Source organism: Phocoena sinus, chromosome 5 (genome assembly GCF_008692025.1).
Source record: "Phocoena sinus isolate mPhoSin1 chromosome 5, mPhoSin1.pri, whole genome shotgun sequence".
In the NCBI taxonomy this organism is placed as follows: domain Eukaryota; kingdom Metazoa; phylum Chordata; class Mammalia; order Artiodactyla; family Phocoenidae; genus Phocoena; species Phocoena sinus.
Window position 1 is genome coordinate 93,407,722 of NC_045767.1, and position 21,842 is coordinate 93,429,563.

The 21,842-nt window shown below is 40.6% G+C and overlaps 1 protein-coding gene across 4 annotated transcripts in view; it reads left to right on the top strand.

Annotated features, from left to right (window-relative positions):
- Window positions 1–375: 375 nt before the first annotated feature.
- Window positions 376–21,842, top strand: part of SHROOM3 (shroom family member 3) — a 311,495-nt gene continuing 290,028 nt past the window's right edge. Inside the window, exons 1-2 of one of the 4 annotated variants that reach the window (XM_032632338.1) lie at window positions 376–592; window positions 851–1,294. In XM_032632338.1, coding sequence (XP_032488229.1) covers window positions 1,127–1,294 — 168 coding nt within the window. In that variant the 5' untranslated portion in view covers window positions 376–592; window positions 851–1,126. Of the gene's footprint in view, window positions 593–639; window positions 1,295–21,842 lie in introns of those variants that run through there. The other 3 variants (XM_032632340.1, XM_032632339.1, XM_032632342.1) reach the window with 3 other exon arrangements.

The following is a 21,842-nucleotide window of genomic DNA, read 5'->3' on the forward strand; positions in this document are numbered from 1 at the left end:
CAAATCCTCTTTGCAAACTTGGCTGCACAGCAGAACTGCCCAGAGTTTTTTAAAAAATGTCAATGTCTGTGCTCACCCCCAGGGATTCTGCTTTAACTGGAACAAGGTGTGGCTAATCTATCAACTATTTTTCTACTCCTTGCTAATTAGCCATCTGTATGGTATTTTTAACTGTCTCCGTTTTATCAGCTGTAAGACTGTTTTGATTGGTCAGGTCTTTGTGGCGAACCGAATTCCGCATAGCAGTGCTTACAGTGCAGAAAGGTTGCGGTGCCTCTGTTTGCCTTGATCCATTTTCCTCTCACTTCCTTACTCTTTCTCTCAGAGGAGGCAAGTGGCTGCCTCGGCAGCTGCAGTGGCTGATCATCACTGAAAGGACCAAAGAAAGCACTGAGCTGCCTCCTGGATATTTTTTCCAGGGAAGGTTAATTTACCATGCTTTTTTCCATTTTTCTCTACATCCTGGAAAAAACTTTTTTTTTTCTTTTACAAGAAACAAACTGAACTTATTGCTGAAAAACAGAAGCAAAAAGTTTTAGCACAGCTTCTCAGTTTGGACAAGTTAGAAACTCCTGAAGCGAGCAGAAGCATAGTAAGTGCTTTCTTTCTTTTAAAGCCACTTCTGGGGAGAGGCGGGGCTATTGTAATGGTAAATTTCACTCGGAGAGGAAGAAAGGGTTGATAATCAATCAGAATTGAGGGATTCAGTTGAGTTTTTGCAATTTTCTTACTACATTGTAAGATGACTTGAAGTTTCTCTGTAAAATCTGCTGGAAGAGTTTTGGTGTGGGTGTGTGTGAAATAAAGGCAGTCTTGAGAGTGACATTGAAAGAAGTTTCTTTTTGAACAGAGTAGAGAGATATACACCACTCGGGGGCTTCAGTGAGAACCGGGAATTCCAGGAGGAGAGTTTACATTCAGAAATGTTGAAGTGAAAAATCCTCCTGGCTCAGCATCTTGGAGTTAAGCTCGGAAGAACCCTTTACATCTGAAAGAATTTGTTCCTGAAAACCTCTTTTTCGGCCAGTGTGGATCATGAAGGATGGGATAATGTGCTATACAAGCACCGCTTTCTTGAATCTGCTGCAGGCATTTAAAATTTAACTTGAGGGATCGTGTGTTTGGCATGATGAGGACCACGGAGAACTTCGATGAGACCAGTGCCACCCTAAACCCTAACAGGACCCCCAGGGGAAGGTACGTTTATCTGGAAGCATTCCTGCAGGGAGGAGCTCCCTGGGGTTTTACTTTGAAAGGTGGCCTGGAGCATGGAGAACCATTAATCATCTCTAAGGTATGTTTCTTTTTCCAATATTGTCTTTATTGAAATTGCTTTTTCTACTTTTGTCAGATCTGTCAAGAACACAAAATAATGCCGAGGATTGCCCAGATATTGCTTAATTTGCTGTTTCATACCTTTCTGATTATATCGGGAAATATTTTACATAGCTTGGTGTTTGAAAGAAAAATGTGTCTCGCGCATTTATTCTGTGAAATCCCAGGGAAAAATGTGCTTGTTTAATGGATAATCTCTTTTTGTGAATGAAATAGTATAAAACCAGCTACCACATGATCTTTTCAGTTATGAATCAGATTAAAGATTAACAGCATAGTTAATGTCGTGGCATGGTGTATATTTGTGTATGAGTGCCTTTATGGCTAGAAAACTATCGGTTCTTTCTCCTTCCAACTGGAAGTATCTAGCGTTCCGAAATATTTTAGAATTTGTTTGCAATTCTGGATAATTGATTGCATAAATATTATTTATTGCTTTTTGCACACTCAGGAGAATTAAATCAGCTTTCAATATAATCCAAGGGCAAAACAGCATTTCTGCCTCTTCTGTTTATCTATGTATTTAAGCCAATTTTTAAACCTTCGTCATCCTGCAACATGCCTCAATTCTTCATATATCTTTGGTGTGGATAGGCATACCCATTGAATGAATCCTTTTTGTGCATTAGGTTTAGTGTTTCTGCTTTTCTCTAAAACTTCAGAGGTTAAGAAAGATTACAGAGATTTTTTATTTTTATTTTTTAAATAGTTTTTAAAAAATTCATTAATTTATTATTTATTTATTTATTTTGGCCGCGCCAGGTGTTAGTTGAGGCATGCGGGATCTAGTTCCACGACCAGGGATTGAACCCGGGCCTCCTGCCTTGGGAGCGCAGGGTCTTACCCACCGGACCACCAGGGAAGTCCCCAGAGATTTCTTTTAAAATTTCAGAATATTAACAATCTAAAACAACAGAATATAAGTGCTTTTCACACCTTAGCATTACTCAAAAAACATCTGCAACTGAGGGGAAATTTAGTTTCAGTTGGAGAGTGGGAAAGAGGTAAGTATGCATTTTGCCTGCGCTCTATTACCTACTTAAGGTTATTTTTCATATCCCACCAAAATGTGTGTTTTGAGAGAGACAAATGATGCTTACTGTGGGTGAGCCAGTGGGAACTGTTTTCCAGCCGTCAGCCAAGGACGTGCAGAATAGCACTGTAAGCCGTGTGACTTTTCCTTGTCTTTCCTAAGAAAACAAAAGATACGTATACATATATGTGTATCAGTTAGGAAGACTTCCAGCTATAAGTAACTGGAAACCCGACTGATAGTAACCTAAGTAAACTGGGGTTAGTTTTTCTCATATTACAAGAAGTCTGGAGTCCAGGCAAGGAGCAGCAGTTCAATAATGTCATCAAGAACTTCAGTTAGCTCTCCACTCTGCCTTCTTTACGATGTAGACTTTTGTCTTCATGGTTGCAAGATGGATGCCATATCTCCGGCATTGCATCTTCATTCTGGGCAGGGTTTTGGCTTTTGGTTTGGAACCCTCCCTATCAAACTTGTGCTTACATCTTGTTGACCAGAACGGTGCCACATACCTATCCTTAGACCAATTATTGGCCAAGGGGAATGAGACTACCATGACTAGTTTAGACCAGTCAGGACTTCTTTCCTGGGTTCTGCGATAGAAACAGCCTTCCTGATGTCAAGGCATCTCTGCCCACTATTTGAACAAACTGGGTTCTGTTTTCAGGAAGAAGGAGGGAGTGGGTGCCGGGTCTGCCACAGACATAAATATTATCTCTGCATTTTAAAACTCTGGTTTACATTCAATTTGCCTGGTCTTTAATGTTAAGATATTATGTATCTGCTCACTAGAATACAGTTTCCTGTCAAACAGGCCTAATCCTACCACTAATGAGCCACTCTGCAAGGCTCCATTTTATCTGCAGAATGGGGGTAAACGATTATCTCCCTTATTGGAATGTGTGGGGATTAAATGAGACCGTGTACTTAGAACAGCTAACATAGGGGCTGGTACACAGAAAGAGCTCAAAAAAAAAAAAAAAAAAACTTAGCAAAGATTATGACTATTGCTTTTCATTAGTCTAAGAGACATTGTATTAGGATACAGATTTGTCTGATCTACAAAGATCCAAAATAGCATTAGCTTAAGCAATATAGGAATTTATATCTCTCTCACATGACAATCTGAGCATGAACCAAACTGAAAGATGGCTGCAAGGGGTCAGGGCCCCAAGTGCCTTCTACTTTCTTACTTTCATCCTGATGCCCCATCTGCATGGTCCAAGGTGACTTGCCCCAACATCTGCTTTCCAGTCCATAAGAAGTGGAAAAAAGAAAAGAGAAGACAATCTCCTTCCTTTCAAGGGTATAATCTGGCATAATCTGCTCTGTCCAATATGGTAGCCACCAGCCGCACGTGGCTATTTCCATTTCAATTAAAAGTAACTAAAAGGGGACTTACCTGGTGGCGCAGTGGTTAAGAATCCGCCTGCCAATGCAGGGGACACGGGTTCTATCCCTGGTCCTGGAAGATCCCACATGCTGCAGAGCAGCTAAGCCCGTGCACCACAACTACTGAGCCCGTGTGCCATAATTACTGAAGCCCTCGTGCCTAGACCCCACTCTCCGCAACAAGAGAAGCCACCGCAATAAGAAGCCCATGCACTGCAACGAAGAGTAGGCCCTGCTCGCCACAACGAGAGAAAGCCCACACACAGCAACAAAGACCCAACGCAGCCAAAAATAAATAAATTTATATTTTAAAAAAGTAACTAAAATGAAATACAATTTTAAATTCTGTTTCTCGTATCCACTAGCCAGATTTCAAGTGCCACATTGCTTCAAAGCTCTTGAATCTCTCTCCCCATCCTGTCTGTCTGGCAAACTCATATTCATCCAAGCTCCATTTCTTCCTCTCTCTGAAGTTTTCCTGACTTCATCAAGCTGGGTTAGGTGATCTTTCTTCTACACTCCAATAACATGCATTTATTACACCAAATCATAATTTTTAAATTTATGTTGACTGTCTTCTCAGCAGTCTGAAAGCCTCTTGAAAGGCTGCGACCATTTTCTCTTCATCTCTACCACATCTAACTCAGCCCGGGTACACAAATATTTGTTGAGTAAATGAAAAGGCATGGACTATGTCTTATTCATCTTGCATTTCCAAGATCTAGCAGAGAGCCTGGCACAGGGTAGGTGCTCGATAACTTCTATTGAATTAATAGGCAAAGACAAAACAGAGCAGGGAGGCAGTCTAAGCAAGGATGCAGAGTCCCATGAGGTGAGGATGCCAGGCAGATCTCCAGACATGGAACGTGTATGTTTCCCATTGCTACCATAAAAATTACCACAAACTTAGTGGCTTAAACAACACAAACTTATTACCTTACAGTTCTGTAGGTCAGAAGTCTAACACAGGTCTCACTGGGCTAAAATTAAGATGTCAAGAAGGCTGTGTTCCTTTTTGGAGGCTATAGGGGAGGCTCTGTTTCCCTGCCCTTTCCAACTTCTAGAAGCGACCCCCATTCCCTGGCTCACAGTCCCGTTCCTCCATCTTCAAAGCCAGCAATGGCAGGTTGAGTCCTCACATTGCATCATTCTGATCTCTAACTTCTGCCTCCCTCTTCCAATTTGAAGTACCTTTGGGATTACATTGGGCCCACCAGGATAATATCCCTATTTGAAGATCAGCTGAGTAATGACCTTCATTCTGTCTGTAGCCTTAATTCCCCTGTGCCATGTAATCTAACATATTCACAGGTTCCAGGGATTAGAACGTGGATGTCTTTGGGAGGAGAGGGCTTTATTTTGCCAACCAACCGGGAGTTTGAACATTGATGAAAGTGCGCGTAATTAATACCAAGGATGAGACAAAAGTTAAGCTTAGAGGCTGATTGTGTGTATCTAAGACCTTTTTTCTAGGACTATGAAGAAAGTGCCCATTAGCTCATATGCTGCTCACCAAATGTTCACTATTCCCCTAATGTAGGGTGACCCCCATTGTAAGTGAAGGGAAGGGATAGCACACATTAAGTCTTTGATATGAAAGGCAGGTACATTTATACAAAGCAGTTATAAGCTGCCAGGTGTGACAATATAATGAATGAAGTATCATTTTTCTTTAGGTACAAATGAGGTGGGAGAATGAATGGGGGAAAAGGAGCTACAAAAATGTGGCAGTAAAAGAAATCACTTCCAAATCCCTTTCTTTGGGTTTTAATGTCCTTGAAAAGGAAAGGCGGAGTTGAGGAAAGAGGCTCTGTAATCTGTAAACTTCAAAAAGAAAGGGTAACTTTTTAAAAAAAATAGGGATTGTATGTAGAAGCTCAAGTATTTCAATAGTTCAGGAAGCTGGCAGCATGATTTTATCATGACTCACTCCGTATTGTGGCTGAGAAAAGTGGTTCCACCTGCTGTGGGGATGCACCTGCCTCTAGGATTCATAATCAAATAACCAGAACAACAACAAATAACCACCAGTAACTACTGGCACTTACTAAGTGCTTACTAGGTGCTGATCTCTATTCGAAGAGATCCATGTGTGTGAACCCATTTAATTTCCACAACTCCATGAGGAAGGTAGTATATTATGGTGCCAGTTTTATACATGAGAAACCAAGACACAGAATTTGAGTAGCTTTCTGAAGCTCTCACGGCTGGTAGAAAGTGCTAGAGGTGGAATTTGAATGCAGGCATCCTGGTTCTCCAGAGTCCACGCGCTTGACATGCTCTGCCATTCAGTCACTGTTGCCTACCAAATATGTGTCTCAGTCTAGTTTCTAGAGCTATGATCTGGGTAAAATACGGGATTAATCTTTTGTTATATATGTTTTAAAATTTATTAGAGAAAACAATTTTTAAAAATCTTAGTCCTTGGGATTTCCTTGGTGGTCCAATGGTTAAGACTCCGTGCTCCCAATGCAGGGAACCTGGGTTCGATCCCTGGCTGGGGAACTAAGATCCTGCATGCTGCACAGTGTAGCCAAAAAAAAAAAAAAAACTGGGGGCTTCCCTGGTGGCGCAGTGGTTGAGAGTCCGCCTGCCGATGCAGGGGACGCGGGTTCATGCCCCGGTCCGGGAAGATCCCACATGCCGTGGAGCGGCTGGGCCCGTGAGCCATGGCCGCTGAGCCTGCGCGTCCGGAGCCTGTGCTCCGCAACGGGAGAGGCCACAACAGTGAGAGGCCCGCGTACCACAAAAAAAAAAAAAAAAACTTAGTCCTATACATAGAAGCAACCTAAGCATCCATCAACAGGTGAATGGATAAAGGAGATGTGGCACATCTATACAATGGAGTATTACTCAACCATGAAAAGAAACGAAATTGAGTTATTTGTAGTGAAGTGGATGGACCTAGAGTCTGTCGTACAGAGTGAAGTAAGTCAGAAAGAGAAAAACAAATACTGTATGCTAACACATATATATGGAATCTAAAAAAAAAAACTGGTTCTGCCAAACCTAGGGGCAGGACGGGAATAAAGACACAGATGCAGAGAATGGATTTGAGGACACGGGGAGGGGGAAGGGCAAGCTGGGATGAAGTGAGAGAGTGGCATGGACATATATACACTAGCAAATGTAAAATAGATAGCTAGTGGGAAGCAGCTGCATAGCACAGGGAGATCAGGTCAGTGCTGTGTGACCACCTAGAGGGGTGGGATAGGGAGGGTGGGAGGGAGATGCAAGAGGGAGGGGATATGGGGATATATGTAGACATATAGCTGATTCACTTTGTTATACAGCAGAAACTAACACAACATTGTAAAGCCATTATACTCCAATAAAGAGGTTAAAAAAAAATCTTAGTCCTATAAATGTCCCCTAAAATAGGTACAGGAACTCCTGTAAGTAGTTCAAGACCCATAAAAGGAGGGGCCACTTACCATTTCTTAGTAAGTATTGTTGTGATGTCTCCATCTGGAGAGGCACCTTTTTTGTGCACTTCAAAGGATTTAAACCTCCACATGTACTTCAGGTGCTTACATGGTCTTCCCTAGGAAGAAGACTAAAATGTGTAGTCTAGACACAAAGAAGTATGAGTGTACCAGTTCAGCTCTTGGGAAGAAGAGGAGGAAAAGTGAGGCTTATTTTAGTTATATGGGGGAAATCCTAAAGCAAACCCACCCAGACTTCAGTGGATGCTCCTGGGTCTTGGATGCTCTGGGCTCTCTGGAGGATTGGCGACTGGAACAGATTAGCCTGGAGGCAACTAGACGGTCCTTTAACAACCACAGAAAAGCTGTCACTGGCAGACAGCTCCTTGAAACAGTCAAGCAGAGATCCTCTCTGAAGAGCTTTTGGATAAATGAAGTGTTTCTGAATGGCCCTGTTGTTGGAAATGATTGCACTTGCCCCCCAAAATTGTATGCATCAGAGGGCTGGGTTGGAGACAATGTATCTAAGAAGTACTGGCTACAACAGGAGTCTTGGTGCTCCACACCTGGTCTCTGGGTCCTGTGTTTTTAGCCTCTGATGTCCTTTGTAGAAAAAAATAAAGGCTTTTTCTCGTGTGTGTTAAAAAAAAAAAAATCCTGTGCTTCAGAATTGAAGGTCAGCCATTGTCTCTTATGTCATCAGCGCTCCTGATTCCTACCTGCCCGGGAGGTATCTTTGCTCTTTGGACTGTCTTCTGTGTCATCTCACTAGTAAATCCTGTTGGTTCCATCTTCCAGGCCATTACCCCTCCTTCTCTGAATCTGCTTCTACCACCTATAACACCATCATCCTCTTCCTGTCAATCTAAATCTCAGCCTTCCCCTACCAAGGCTCGGCTCACCACCCCTAACCCAGCCCCATCTTTCCATTCTTTATCTGTAAGGGGGTGTGTTAGCTGATGACATCAGAGGCTAACCTCAAACTTATGCCCCCTGTCTTCCTGGTGGCTGACACTACTCAGATTTTAAAGCGGATTCTTTCATTGGGTTTTTCTAGCCTCAGTGATATGAGATCATCCCTGAATCCTCTTCACAATTCCTTCTCTGGAGAGAATCATCCAGAACATCCCAATCAACCTGCCCTTTCGAGATGAAATGAACTGCTTTGCTACATTGTGAGAAGCCTTGGAAATAGAAACAGCCCGTAGGTTAGGAAATGACTCCTTTGGAGCACACTTAAGTTGTCTGGATGACCATGTTGAGATTTCCTCATTTCTGGCTTTTCTATATCCATCTGTCCACAACCTTCTAGCTTCCTTAGTGATCCTCAGTTTCAACACGCCAACGTCAGCCATACAATCTCTCTTGACCCATTTCTTCTGCACTAAAACAAGGATCCTTTTATGAGTTTATGATAGCCGGTTTCTGAGTTCAATGTGAAATTGACTTTTAGGCTGTTTCCCAAGACCTTGGGCTGTTTGGTTTAGCTCATCCCAAAGTCATCTTTTTCATCTCCTTCCAAGAACCCAGCTAGATCAGCTTGTTATTGACCTTTTAAAATAGCCAGTCCTTTCTGAGGTTCTCTCCCTACCTTTCTTGCTCTTTTCTTTAACATCACTTGCCCTTCACACTAGGGTAGCCTCATCTGTCTGCTGTCCTTAAACTAATTAGTTTGGTCCCTCATTTTTCCATCCCCTTCCGTCCTGCATTTGCATCAGGTCTTCCTTCTTCGCATGTTCCCAGCACCTTTATTCGTGCCATCTTCTAGTACAGATAGTTGTTTGCATTTGGCCAATAAGTGATAATCACTTTAAAGCCAAATGAGTTTTACTCAGGCTGTATATCCCGTTTCTCCTAGTGAAATACTTCCCATTTCACACACAACAAATGCTCAATACATGTTGAATGACCTATCGGAGGTTAGAGCTATAAAGAATCTCAGCAATCATCTAATCCAACTTCCTCATTATACAGAGAGAAAACTGAGATACAATGAAGTTCAGTTATTTGCCAAGATGGTTTCTGCCATAGCAAACAAATTGTGTGTGTGTGTGTGTGTGTGTGTGTGTGTCTGTGTGCCCGCAAAGCTCAGCTAGTGAGAGAATAATTAATTGCTTTCTGCTTGTGCCATTCATACTTTTCCTAGATCCCTGTTAGGCTGCTAACTTCTGGAAGCTAAGGGCCTTTCTTTCCTCCCTCCCTCCTTTTCTTCCTTCTTTACTTTCTCTTATCCACAATGCTTAAACTATGCATAACAGTGATAAAAATGATGTATTAATGAAGAGGAAGACAAATGAAATATTAAAGAGGATCTTCTTTAAAGTCTTTGTTAGAAAGATGATGAGGGTAGTATATCCTAGAAAACCCTGCTTAAAAAATTAAGGTAAGTAGGTTGAGTTGGATTTTCAATTTAATGATGTCTTGCACATATATAATGTTTGGTAAATGTCTGTTGAATTAAATTGATTGGGGAAGAAAAGAAAATTTGTGTTTTTATTTAACTTTTTGAAACTATGTAAACTTTGCTTAAAGGTTATGTGTTTTTAGATAAAAACTAAGTTTGTGATTCTATCAATGTTGTTGGAACTAACTTTTATTCAAGCAGCATGCTGAGGTGATGTGCCAGATGGCTCTTAGCATTTGTAAGAACTCTGCTTTCTTTTAAAGGTAATAGATTCCCAAGGCACTGCCTCTTATGTAGGGAACACAATTTAAGAAATATTTGTCTGTCTCATTTTAGTGAACCCACAATGTGATTGGAGACACATAATGCAAGACTTTCTATCAATCTTTGAAAAAAACAAAACCCTAAAGGACGTTCTGGATCTTAAGTAACCCACAGACAGAATCGTCCACGTCTCTCCCTTTGATGTACTTCCAAACAGCAAACATCTTGATCCAAAGAGCTGCAGAGTCACTGTTTTCCCACTCGGTCCATCTCAGGAGTCCATCCATCTTTTATGCTCTGACAACCTGGACTCTTCTCAACGAAATGAAACGAAACAAGGCAAAGACTCTCTGCTAAATCTAAGCACTGTTTCTTCCCCTCTTCTAATGACCATCCCCACAAAAGAGAGCTTGTGTGGTTCGGTCTGTAGAATGGAAGTGACCGTTCTTTCCTGCCTTCAGAGGAGGCTTTTCTAAATCAACTGCATTTTTTCATTCCTCAGCCATTCATGCATCTATTCATTATAGCCTTCTCCATCTTGAACTGCATTTTACCTTAGAGATTTATAAGATCTAACTAAAGCCTTTATATTTAATGCCCTTTGGTATGTCTGTATTGATTTAGGGTTGTAATTTCTTTTTTAAAAAAATATATGTCTTATTTCCTTTTTTTTTTTTAGTAATGCCTTTAGTTTTTTTTTTTTTAATATTTATTTATTTGGTTGCACCAGGTCTTAGTTGCGGCAGGCAGGCTCTTTAGTTGTGGCTCGCCAGCTCCTTAGTTGCGGCACATGGGCTCCTTATTTGTGGCATGTGAACTCTTCGTTGCGGCATGCACGTGGAATCTAGTTCCCTGACCAGGGATCAAACCCAGGCCCCCTGCATTAGGAGTGTGGAGTCTTTTTTTTTTTTTTTAGCATCTTTATTGGAGTATAATTGCTTTACGATGGTATGTTAGTTTCTGCTTTATAACAAAGTGAATCAGTTATACATATACATATGTTCCCATATCTCTTCCCTCTCGCGTATTCCTCCCTCCCAACCTCCCTATCCCACCCCTCTAGGCGGTCACAAAGCACCAAGCTGATCTCCCAGTGCTATGCGGCTGCTTCCCACTAGCTATCTATTTTATGTTTGGTAGTGTATATATGTCCATGCCACTCTCTCACTTTGTCACAGCTGGAGTGTGGAATCTTATCCACTGCGCCACCAGGGAAGTCCCTGGGGTTGTAATTTCTATGTTATCTTTTTTCTTCTCATTTTAGGCAAAGCTGTATAGTGTAGCAAAATACACATCCCAGACACTCTAAGGCTTGGAGTGAAAATAAACAAATTTCATCTCTACCATAGTCTTAACTGGCTGTGTGACTGTGGGCAAGTAACTTAGCTTTCCTGAATCTGTGTCCTCATCTATAAAAATGGAACATTCTCACCCAATGGAGTTGTTACAAGTATCCAAGGGATTAAACTATATAATAATGCTTTGAAATGACAAAACACATCCGAAGTTCAGTTATGACATGACGTTATGGACTGGTGGGAGAGTAGTAGGTACGAAACAGAGGTTAGCAACTCACATAACAAAGATGATACTTGGCTAATTTTCCGTATCATGGCCAATAGTTGCTACCTGAACAGATAATTCCCTGCCCTTGTGGAGCTCATAGTTCAGTAGAAATAGACTGGTGGAAAATATGTTTGTATATGGTAATTTCAGGGTTATTACGAAAAAAAATGATGAGTTCCAGAATGGTAGTATCTGTTAGGTAGAGGTATGGGGAGCAGGGTTTACTTTAAGTAGGATGATTAGAGAAGAGTTATCCGATAAGATGACTTTTGAGCTAAGACCTGATGGATGAGAAATAAGAAATCAGATATAAAAGAGGTTTATGAGTTAGGCTGATGTAGGAAGGTCTTGAAATGTTTCAGAAATATGAAGAAAGATGTTTTTGCAGTATATTAGGTATCTGTTTGGACTGCTATAACAGAATGCCATGGACTGGGTGACTTATAAACAGAAATTTATTTCTCAGTTCTGGAGGCTGGGAAGTCCAAGATCAAGGCACTGGCAGATTCAGTATCTCGTGAGGGCCCACTTCCTGGTCCATAGATGTCATCTTCTCCCTGTGTCCTCGTATGGTAGAAGGGGCAAGGGAGCTCTGTGAGATCTCGTTTATAAGGGCACAGATCCCATTAACGAGGGCTCCACACTCATGACCTAATCACCACTCAAAGACCCTGCCTCCAAATACCATCACGCTGGGGGTATAGGTTTCAACATATGAATTTTGGGAAGGACACATTTTCAGCATATAGCAGTAGGCAGGAGAGAGGGCAGTATGACATCAAATGCAAAGGGGGGCAGGGGTCAGATCAGACAGGACCTTGTAGGTTGTAGAAAGGACCTTGGACTGAACTTAAATGCAGGGGGTGAGGAAGGGTACATCACACCACAATTCTTTCTCTACTTATGGTGGGATGGGCCAACTGCATGTAATTAAACTCTGGGTGATTTTTTGTGCTGACTTTTTTTTTTTTTGGCTCCGTCGGGTCTTAGTTGCGGAACGTGGGATCTTCTGTTGCAGTGTGTTGGCTTCTCTCTCGTTGTGATGTGCTGGTTTTTCTCTTCTCTAGCTGAGGCTTGCAGGCTAAGTAGTTGTGGTACACGGGCTTAGTTGCCCCACGGCATGTGGGATCTTAGTTCCCTGACCAGGGATCGAACCTGCGTCCCTTGCATTGGAAGGTGGATTCTTTACCACTGGACCATCAGGGAAGTCCCTATGCTGACTCTTAAAGCCAGTCTCTCCTCTCCCTCATACATTTCTAAGGCACTTCCCGGGTGTACAACAAGACAGAGCCTTCCAAAAGAAAACTGTCAAAATTCATTGTGATTTATGGAATTATGCATAAGTAAACAGTAAATATTCTTTTTGTAATTAGTTGGGAGAAAGTTCTCCCCCTCCACCTCATAACTGTTGATCTCTTGGGTTATTTTTCACTTAAAGACAACAAGATTTGTCATAGAAATATGACTAACTTTACTGAGACCCTGCTCTGTAACTGGCATGTTAGTTCACATAAGCGTCACAAAACTCTGTGAGGTACGGATTCTATTACTAGTTCCACTTTATAGATGAAGAAACTGGAAGCTTGCTTAAGGTCATAAAAGTAGTTAGGGGCTGATCGAAGACCTTTTAAACTTTAAGCCTAAAAAATACCTTTTAAAGTAAAAACTGCATTGTCATTTTATAGTTCCAAAGAATCCTTCCATCTACTCTGGCCCATGTCACGATGACTGGGGGAAGAAGTGGGATGTGTGAACTGTGTGGAAAAGTCAGGCAGCTCAATGGTATCTTGAAGGTCACTTGCACCATGAAATGAGGGGTGTGACTGAGATATCAACCTCAAGAATTAAATTGGACTCCCCCCACTTTCCCAGGCTCTGCTTCCTGCTATCTTTTATTTCTGTCAGGTTCTAACCTTGGTCTTGTTTGACCTCTCTGATTGTTATTTTTCAGCTGAGACCTTGTGTTTTCATCTCCATGCACAGTCATCATCTTTGCCTTTGCTTTTCTATCACGCCCTTGTCTCCTCAATTGACTTAAACTTCCCCCTCTCACTAGCCTAAACCCTAGGGCTTACCTCTTGGGCTGGATACACTCCATCACATCGTTAAGCCATGATAAAGCCTTAACCCTCAAATCAAGCCTGTTACCCCAGGAGAAACACTAATTGGCTAAATGAACACTAACCAGTTTAAAGCTAACAGGGGCTGGATCCAGTTAATATAGGGATCAGACTAGTTGGAGAGGAGAGAGATGGAAGCAGATGTCAGAATGATGTAGGGCCCAAGCCAAGGAATGCAGGTGACCTCGAGAAGTTGGAAAAGGCAAGGAAAAGACTCCCCTCTGGAGCTTCTAAAAAGAACACAACTCAGCTGAAATCTTATTTTAGTCCAATAAATCCCATTTTGGACTCTGACCTCCAGTGCTGTCAGATGATAAATTTTTGTTATTTGAAGCCACCAAGTCCGTGGTAGTTCGTTACAGCAGCAATAGGAAACTAATACACTATCTCATTTAGCCCACTGTGCTTTTCAGAAACATAGAGGATAAAATATAGCACTGAAAGGGAAAGTGAGGGGGAAAAGGCTGCAAAGGGTGAAGGAAGGAAAGATAAAGGTTTGACCCCAGGCAGGGTCAATGAAAAAGCCTGCATTTGAATCACAGTCAGACTTGAGTTTCAAACTGGTAGAGGACTGATTTTCTGAGAGGCTTCAAGTTCATGCCCCCCAACTTGGTGTAGAGACCTGGTTATAAGCTCAGCAGCACAACAAATGTTCTTTCATGAAGGAGCGTCCGTCAACTGGCCTCAACCCTCACCTTTACTTGGCTCCTGGAAATGTAGTTTAGACAGATCCTAGAACTCTAAAGATGTCAACATTTTAAACAGATCTCAAAACACAGGCAAGTTAAGTGGAACAAGCACTCTTCAGGTTAGTTGGACTGAGTGCCTAGCACTTTGGGTATTAAATTATATCCCGAGCCACACATTTGTTGGAAGGTAAGAAGAAAGATTGGATTTCTAGAACTAATTGACCTACTCTTTTCCTTTGAAAAGTTATAAATTTTAATGGAGGAAGTTGTACGGGTATAATTTAAGCTTTTATCTTCTTGTGTGCAGTCCTCTGAGAAGTTCACATTTTTCAGGCCTTGTTTCATGGAAACTGGGAAATGAGCTCTTGGAATTCAGACCTGGGATCTGGCTGGGTTCTAGAAAGAAATACACATGTTGAGATGAAACATTAAAAGAGTATGAGAGTGAGTGAATTTGGGGAATGAGAAGGCAGAAAATACCTGACACTTTCATATTATTCCTTGATTTTTTTTTTTTCATATTTTCACTTTGGAGTCCTTACTGATAAGCTTCAGGTCAAAAAAAAAAAGTCATCCATTGACCTCAATATAAGCAGCAGGCAGGTGAAAAGAATTAGTGTCATTCTTCAGGGTTGCATTCATAGTTGCATAGTGGTGCTCTTGGCTCAAAACTTACAATTAAATAAGTGTTGGCCCTCTCTTGAAAGAACTGCTATCACAGCTTCCCCTACATATGTAAGTCAATGAATTGGACCTTTAAGAAGAAACCGTTGGTGTGGGCCCTTCCACTGGGTCAAGATACATGGCAAATTTCTCAGATTTCTGAACTAGGGCACCATCAAATGCTACAGCCACCTTTCCTTTCTGTGAGAGAAAAGCAAAATAAAGGAGGGAGGACTGCACAGCAGAAGGAAGGAAATCGATACATAATAACTACATTTACTCAGTGCCCGCTGTGGGTCAGGTGCTGTCTTAGGTTATGTCATTTATTATTTCGTAGAATGAGGTCTTTTAAAAATTTATTTATTTTTATTTATTTATCTTTGGCCGCATTGGGTCTTCGTTGCTGCGCACGGGCTTTCTCTAGTTGTAGCGAGCTGGGGCTACTCTTGTGTGTGGTGCGCAGGCTTCCCATTGCGGTGGCTTCTCTTGTTGCAGAGCATGGGCTCTAAGCGTATGGGCTTCAGTAGTTGTGGCTCGCGGGCTCTAGAGCGCAGGCTCAGTAGTTGTGGCGCAGGGGTTTAGTTGCTCCATGACACGTGGGATCTTCCTGGACCAGGGCTCTAACCCGCATCTCCCGCATTGGCAGGCGGATTCTTAACCACTGCACCACCAGGGAAGTCCCAAGGTTTGTTTTTATATATGAGCAAAGAGGTTTTTCACAAATGATGGAGCCAGGATTTAAAGCTATTTCATGCATTCACTAACACATTTAGTTAACACATTATTTACTGAATGCCTAAAATATGACAGAATTGGGAAACAACAGCAAACAAGGTCCCTGCACCCAAAGAGGGAGGTGTTCCCTGGTTGTTTTTATACCACTTGAAGCTGACCCAGGCGTGGCCACACCCATATTCCCTCACCTTTCGCTGCTGTGCACAGAGGCTTGACTTCCAACCATCAGCATCTGCATTTCTTCGCTTATGGACTTTCTTTTGCCTCCCGTTTGGTTAATGACTCTGGGAGCAGCCCTCCACCTGTGACTGAGTGGAGTCGGAAGGTGACCAGTCCAACTCTGTCATCCCTTGGATGGGATAACAGTGAGGTGCATGTTTTCCACTAGCTCCTGGAGCTGCCCACGGTTGTAGCTGGCTTGATAATGTGACTGCCTTCCTTTCCCTGCCTCCTTTGCCCACTTCCCTCTCAGTTTTCTTTACTTCCCAGTGAAACTCCTTGCATTTGAATTCTCGTCTCAGAGTCTGCATGGGGAAACCCAAGCCAAGATAACCACCATTTAGAGGATGCTTGCTAAGTGAAAGCTAGAACCTAAAATCTAATGTACGATAGATCTCTTTCTACTCTCTGAAATTCAAGCAGGAGGAATCCCATACTTTCTTAGACCTAATATTTTCTTGGGTGCTAAGAAAAGGAGAAATTCATTCCTAGATATGATGTTTTGCAATTCTCTCTTTCATCTTCTGCCCGCTCGCTGATGGGCTTGCCTTTCTCTTTATTCTCCATTGAATGGGTTGATAAGTCTCACTGTTTTCATCCTTATTTCTTTTTTTCTGTATCAGTCAAGCACCAAGAGACTTTCCCCTCCCCTCTGAGAGGAGAATCCAGTTTCTCTTTTGTTCTTTGGGTTCTTTTATCCTGTAGGTTACGTAGCTTAGTGGTTAAGGAAAATGGGGCCCCATGAGCAGAACAGACAGAAGATTTTTTTTTTTTCTGTCTGATTTTTGTGGGGGGCCTCTGAGCATAGGTTCTTTTCAAGAATTTTATTTATGTTGCTTATTTTCTTTCTCAATTCATTCTATAAACATAGCACAAGAAGAAAAATGAACAACATATTTTGAAGTCCAGAATACTTGACAGTATAACCTGTCAATGGTATGAAGTTTGGCACCTAAATAAGCAGTAAAATGATTTCCAGCCCATCCCAACCCCAAAATAACACAATAACTTTTCAACACAGAAATGCAGTTTCCTGGTGTAACTTGTACCACTGCCAAATTCAATACAAGAAGCTTCTTTTCTTTTGGAGCGGTTTCCCCACAGTATGAATATTCTTTGACTCCCTATGTTGTCCGTTCCCAATTTCCTTGTTTTTTGCTTGAGTTCACTGAAGACTGACAAGCAGTAGCTTCATGTGACAGCCATTAGTCTGCCTTAAACCTCAAGTTGCTCTTGAATGGATAGAATAATGAATAGGTTTTATGTAATATAATTCATGTTGTCAGCTATATGAAATTGGCAGCTCAAAGGAAACTAAATATGCTTCCAGTCTTCTCTTTTCTACGTTCTTATTTGAATATAATAATGCCGAAGGCATTGTTCCCTCTGTCAGTTAAAGCACTTTTATAGCAGTCTGAATTCTGAGTAATAGAGCAAGCAATAAACATATATGCTATCAGAAAAAGAGATGGAAAGGAAGATAAGTATTTGCTTCTTTGCATCAGTGGGAATTAACAAGCATTTTTTTAAAATTGTGTTTTTGTGTATGTGAGCACAAGGAGGGGCATTTCATTATAATGAAGGAGGTCTTGGCAAGTCAATGTTCATTTTAACCCCATGGCACTGATTGCTGAGCACATTCATGCCCACTCTAGGTCCAGGGGACCTGTGGAACAGAAAATAGATTCAGAAAGTAGTACAGAAGAGAATCCTCTCCCAACCTCCCATCTCTCAAGCAGGGTAAAAGATGCATTCTTCTTAGTCAAAATTCCTTGGTTTGTCCTATTTATGCCATCATTTCATAGAGGTTAAAAATATACCTTTCCATACCTTGCTGGTGGGAATGTAAAACAGTGCAGCCACTTTGGAAAAACAGATGCCAGTTTCTTAAATATGGAATTACCATATCACCCAACAATTATACTTCGAAGTATATACCCAGGAGAAATGAAAGCGTGTGTCTATACAAAGACATACTCAGATGTTCGTAGCCGTGTTGTTCACAATAGCCATGAAGTGGAAAAATTCCAAATGCCCACCAACTGGTTAAACAAAACATGGTCTAGCCATATGACAGAATACTATTTAGCAATAAAAAGGAACTGAATACTGATACATGTTACAACATGCATTAACCTCAAAAGTATTAAGCTCAGTTAAAGAAGCCAGACACAATAAAACACACATTATGTAATTCCATTTATGTGAGGTAACCAGAAGAGGCAGATCTGTAGAGACAGAAAGGAAATTAATAGTTGCCTAAGGCTAGGGATGGGAATGGAGAGTAACAGTAAATGGTACAGTTTCTTTTTGAGGTGGTGGAAATGTTTTGAAGGTAGATGGCAGTGATGAGTGCACAACTTTATATTAAAAATCATTGACTTGTAAAGAAAAAAAGCCCACTTTTATTCTGGTAATAAAAAGTAGAAGAAACAAAAAAGGAGAAAGAAAATAAGGAAGAATCACAAAATAGATATTACTCACCATTACTCAGCATTTAGTATTGATTTCATTAACTGAAATTTAAAGTAGTAGAGGAAGACGACAAAAATGAAGCTCTAAACAACATTGCAGTGCCCTAATTATTTAGGGAATGACGACAATCTAAAAAGTTGTTCGGAAGACAACTTAGGAGAATATTTAAAAAAAGTATATATGTGTATAACTGAGTCACTTGGCTGTACAGCAGAAATTAGCACAACATTGTAAATCAACTATATTTCAATTTTAAAAAAAGAGAAAAAAAATAAGAGAACTTAGGAAATGAGACCTGATATGGCATGCTCAGAGGACCTAGGCAGTGGATTCTAGGATCTTCTCTGAAGGAAGAGTGCCTTCCTTGTTGTCAGATGTCAGGGTCTTAAATCTGTTTAATTCTGCTCATGTTTTGAGAAATAAAGGTGCAGTGTCCTGGGAAAGCAGAATAATGTAAAATATGGAAGTTTTTGCTAAATTGCTGAGGATAGAATTTCATTCTTTAGTGGAGTTTGAGGACACAAAGGCATTTAACATTGCAACAGAAAAAATGTTAATACTGCAGAAGAGGAGGGGTGCTAGCAATCGAGTATGAGAAATTTGTGTTCATTGAGATATGGAAATCAGTGAAGTTTTACCCCTTTGGAGGTTATAAAGGTGAGTAAGCTGCTGAACTGGTTAGATTATAAAAAAGGAAAAGAAGCATTTCAGAGTGAGGGGTGAGGAAGCATTTTACAAGGGCCATCTTATACTTTATGAAGCCATGTGGGAGGCATGAGCCACCTGAGAGCAGGAGCCTCTTGACCACGGATGATGCCCAGTTGCTCTCTCTGCCCCATGGTAACTTTCCTGGCTGTCCACTCTGACTTCTTGTGGGGACCCATGACATGTGGGAGAAGAGTCTCTCAAATGTCTACAAAAGTCCTTGCTATCATCCTCCATTCCAGTATCTACTGATCAAAATTGTCTCAGATCCAAAGGATCTATGGTGAACGTTTACATGTTCGTTGCTAATGTGTAGTGTGGCTGCTTCTTCATGGAAAAAGATGATGGATACTTGTGTAATTAACTAATCAACAACAACCTATTGTTTTTCTGTTATAGACTCTAGCTGTCATATGCACTAGACTTAATTCAAAATGTGTTCTTGAAAGGTATAAGTCACTTTCCTATTGACAGTTGACTTCCCTGAAGTTTTATAGTCGACACAAAAGAAAGGAGATGCTGGCTGGGGTTGTTGGTAGGTCAAATAACTGATTATAAGGGAGTGTGACAATGAAAGCAGGATTGGAAAGCAATCCAGCAGGGCTTTAGAAAGAGATAATTTTCTTTCCATTTTCTTCAGAGAAAGAAACCCTCCGCAAAGTAAATGTTTAAAATAGTTCATAATAGAATAACTAGAGGAAAAATTCAGTAAGGTGGCTGGATACAAGATAATTTAAAAAAGAAACCGAGATCCCTTCTGTGGAAAAGTAATAATAATAAGAAAAAATAATGGGCGAGGGGTGGGGGGTTGGGGAGGTACCAATTTTCAGTAGTAATAAAAAAATAAAACTACCTAGGAATTAACTAAGCTAGAAATGTGCAGCCCTTTTTGATAAAAATTTTAAAACTTTATTGAGGAACGTAAAAGAAGACCTGACCAAATGGAAAAATGTAACAAGTTTTGGAATGGGAAGATTAAATGTTATCAAGATGTTAGTTTTTCTTAAACTAATCTATCAAATTCCAAAAATTCCCAAAGGCATGTTTTGGCAGAATAATGTAAAAATAGCCCATTTTAAGAAAGAAAATATAAAAATAATGAGTGAAGAATGTCTGTAGTAAATATTAATACTTATTATAAAGCTATAGTAATTTAAAAGTATGGTCCTCCAAGGAAAATGAAAACATATGTTTATATAAAGACTTGTACAGGAATGTTTGTAACAGTTGTACTCATAACAGCTCCAAACTAGAAACGATCTAAATATCTGACAATAGGTAGTGGGTAAAGAAATTGTGGCACATCTGCACAATGGAATACTGCTCGACCATAAAAAGGCATAAATTACTGGTACGTGCAACAACATGGATAAACTACAGAAACACTGTGCTGAGTGAAGAAAGGTAGAACACGGGGGAGGACATATTGAATTATTCCATTTACATGAATTTTTAGAACAGGCAAAATGAATCATCAGTGAAAGAAATCAGAAAAATGGTTGTTTCTGTGATGGGGATGGCTGGGGACTGACTGAGGCACAAAGCATCTTTTTGGGTGATTGAAATATTTTATATCTTAATAGTGGTATGGGCTATGTGTATGTATACATTTGCCAAAACTCATTGAATTGTATCCTGAAGATCTGTGCATTTTGCATCATATGAATTACACCTTAAAGTGTGATACTTTAAACTGTGAGGCAGGAACAAATTGGCCAATGGCACCATGGAACAAAATAGAAAATTTAGAAATGGATCCACTACATAGATAAGAATTAGTATATGATGAAAGAGAAACTTTAAATTAGTAGGGGTGATGGGGGAGGAAGGATTATTTAACAATAATACTGTGATCAGGAAAGATAAAACCTGGATCCACTTCATTCCTAACACCAAAATAAAACCAGATGAATTAAAGGTTTACATATAAAATAACGAAATAAATTTACTTCATAAGCTTACTTGATGTATTTCTGTATTGTTTAGATTCTTTTAGCAAGCACACTTCAAATTTTTTTGAACATGGTAAAATATGCATAACAGACTTTTCCATTTTAACTATTTTTAGCTGTACATTTCAGCAGCGTTAAGTACATTCACCTTGTTGTGCAACAATCACCACCATCCATCTCCACAATTTTTTATATTCCCAAGTTGAAACTCTGTACCCATTAAACAGCTCCACATTTTCCTCTTCCCCCAAATCTACTTTCTGTCTCTATAAATTTGGCTACTCTAGGTACTTCATATAAGTAGAATCATACAGTATTTGTCCTTCTGTGGCTTATTTCACTTATCATTAATGTCTTCAAGGTCCATCCTTCCTGTAGCATGTGTCAGAATTTCCTTCCTTTTTAAGGCTGAATAGTACTCCATTGTAGTTTGTTTACCCATTCATCTGTTGATGGACATGTGAGTTGTTTCCACCTTTTGGCTATTGTAAATAGTGCTGCTATGAACATACGTGTACAAATATTGCTCGAGTGCCTTTTGTCGTAGTCTGCTTGGAATGCCATAACAAAATACTGGCTGGCTTAAACTACATAGATTTGTTTTCTCATAGTCCTTGAAGGCTGGAAGTCCAAGATCAAGTTTCTGGCCAATTTGGTTTCTGGTGAAAGCTCTCTTCCTGACTTATAGACAGAGATGGAGTAGAGAGGAAGCTCTCTGGTGTCTCTTCTCATAAGGACATTACTTCTATCACACCAGGTCCTCACTCTTATAATCTCACTTAACCTTAATCACTTCCTAACTCCAAATATAGGCATGGGTATGAACTTGGGGGTGGGGGGAGACACAATCAGTCCATTATACTTT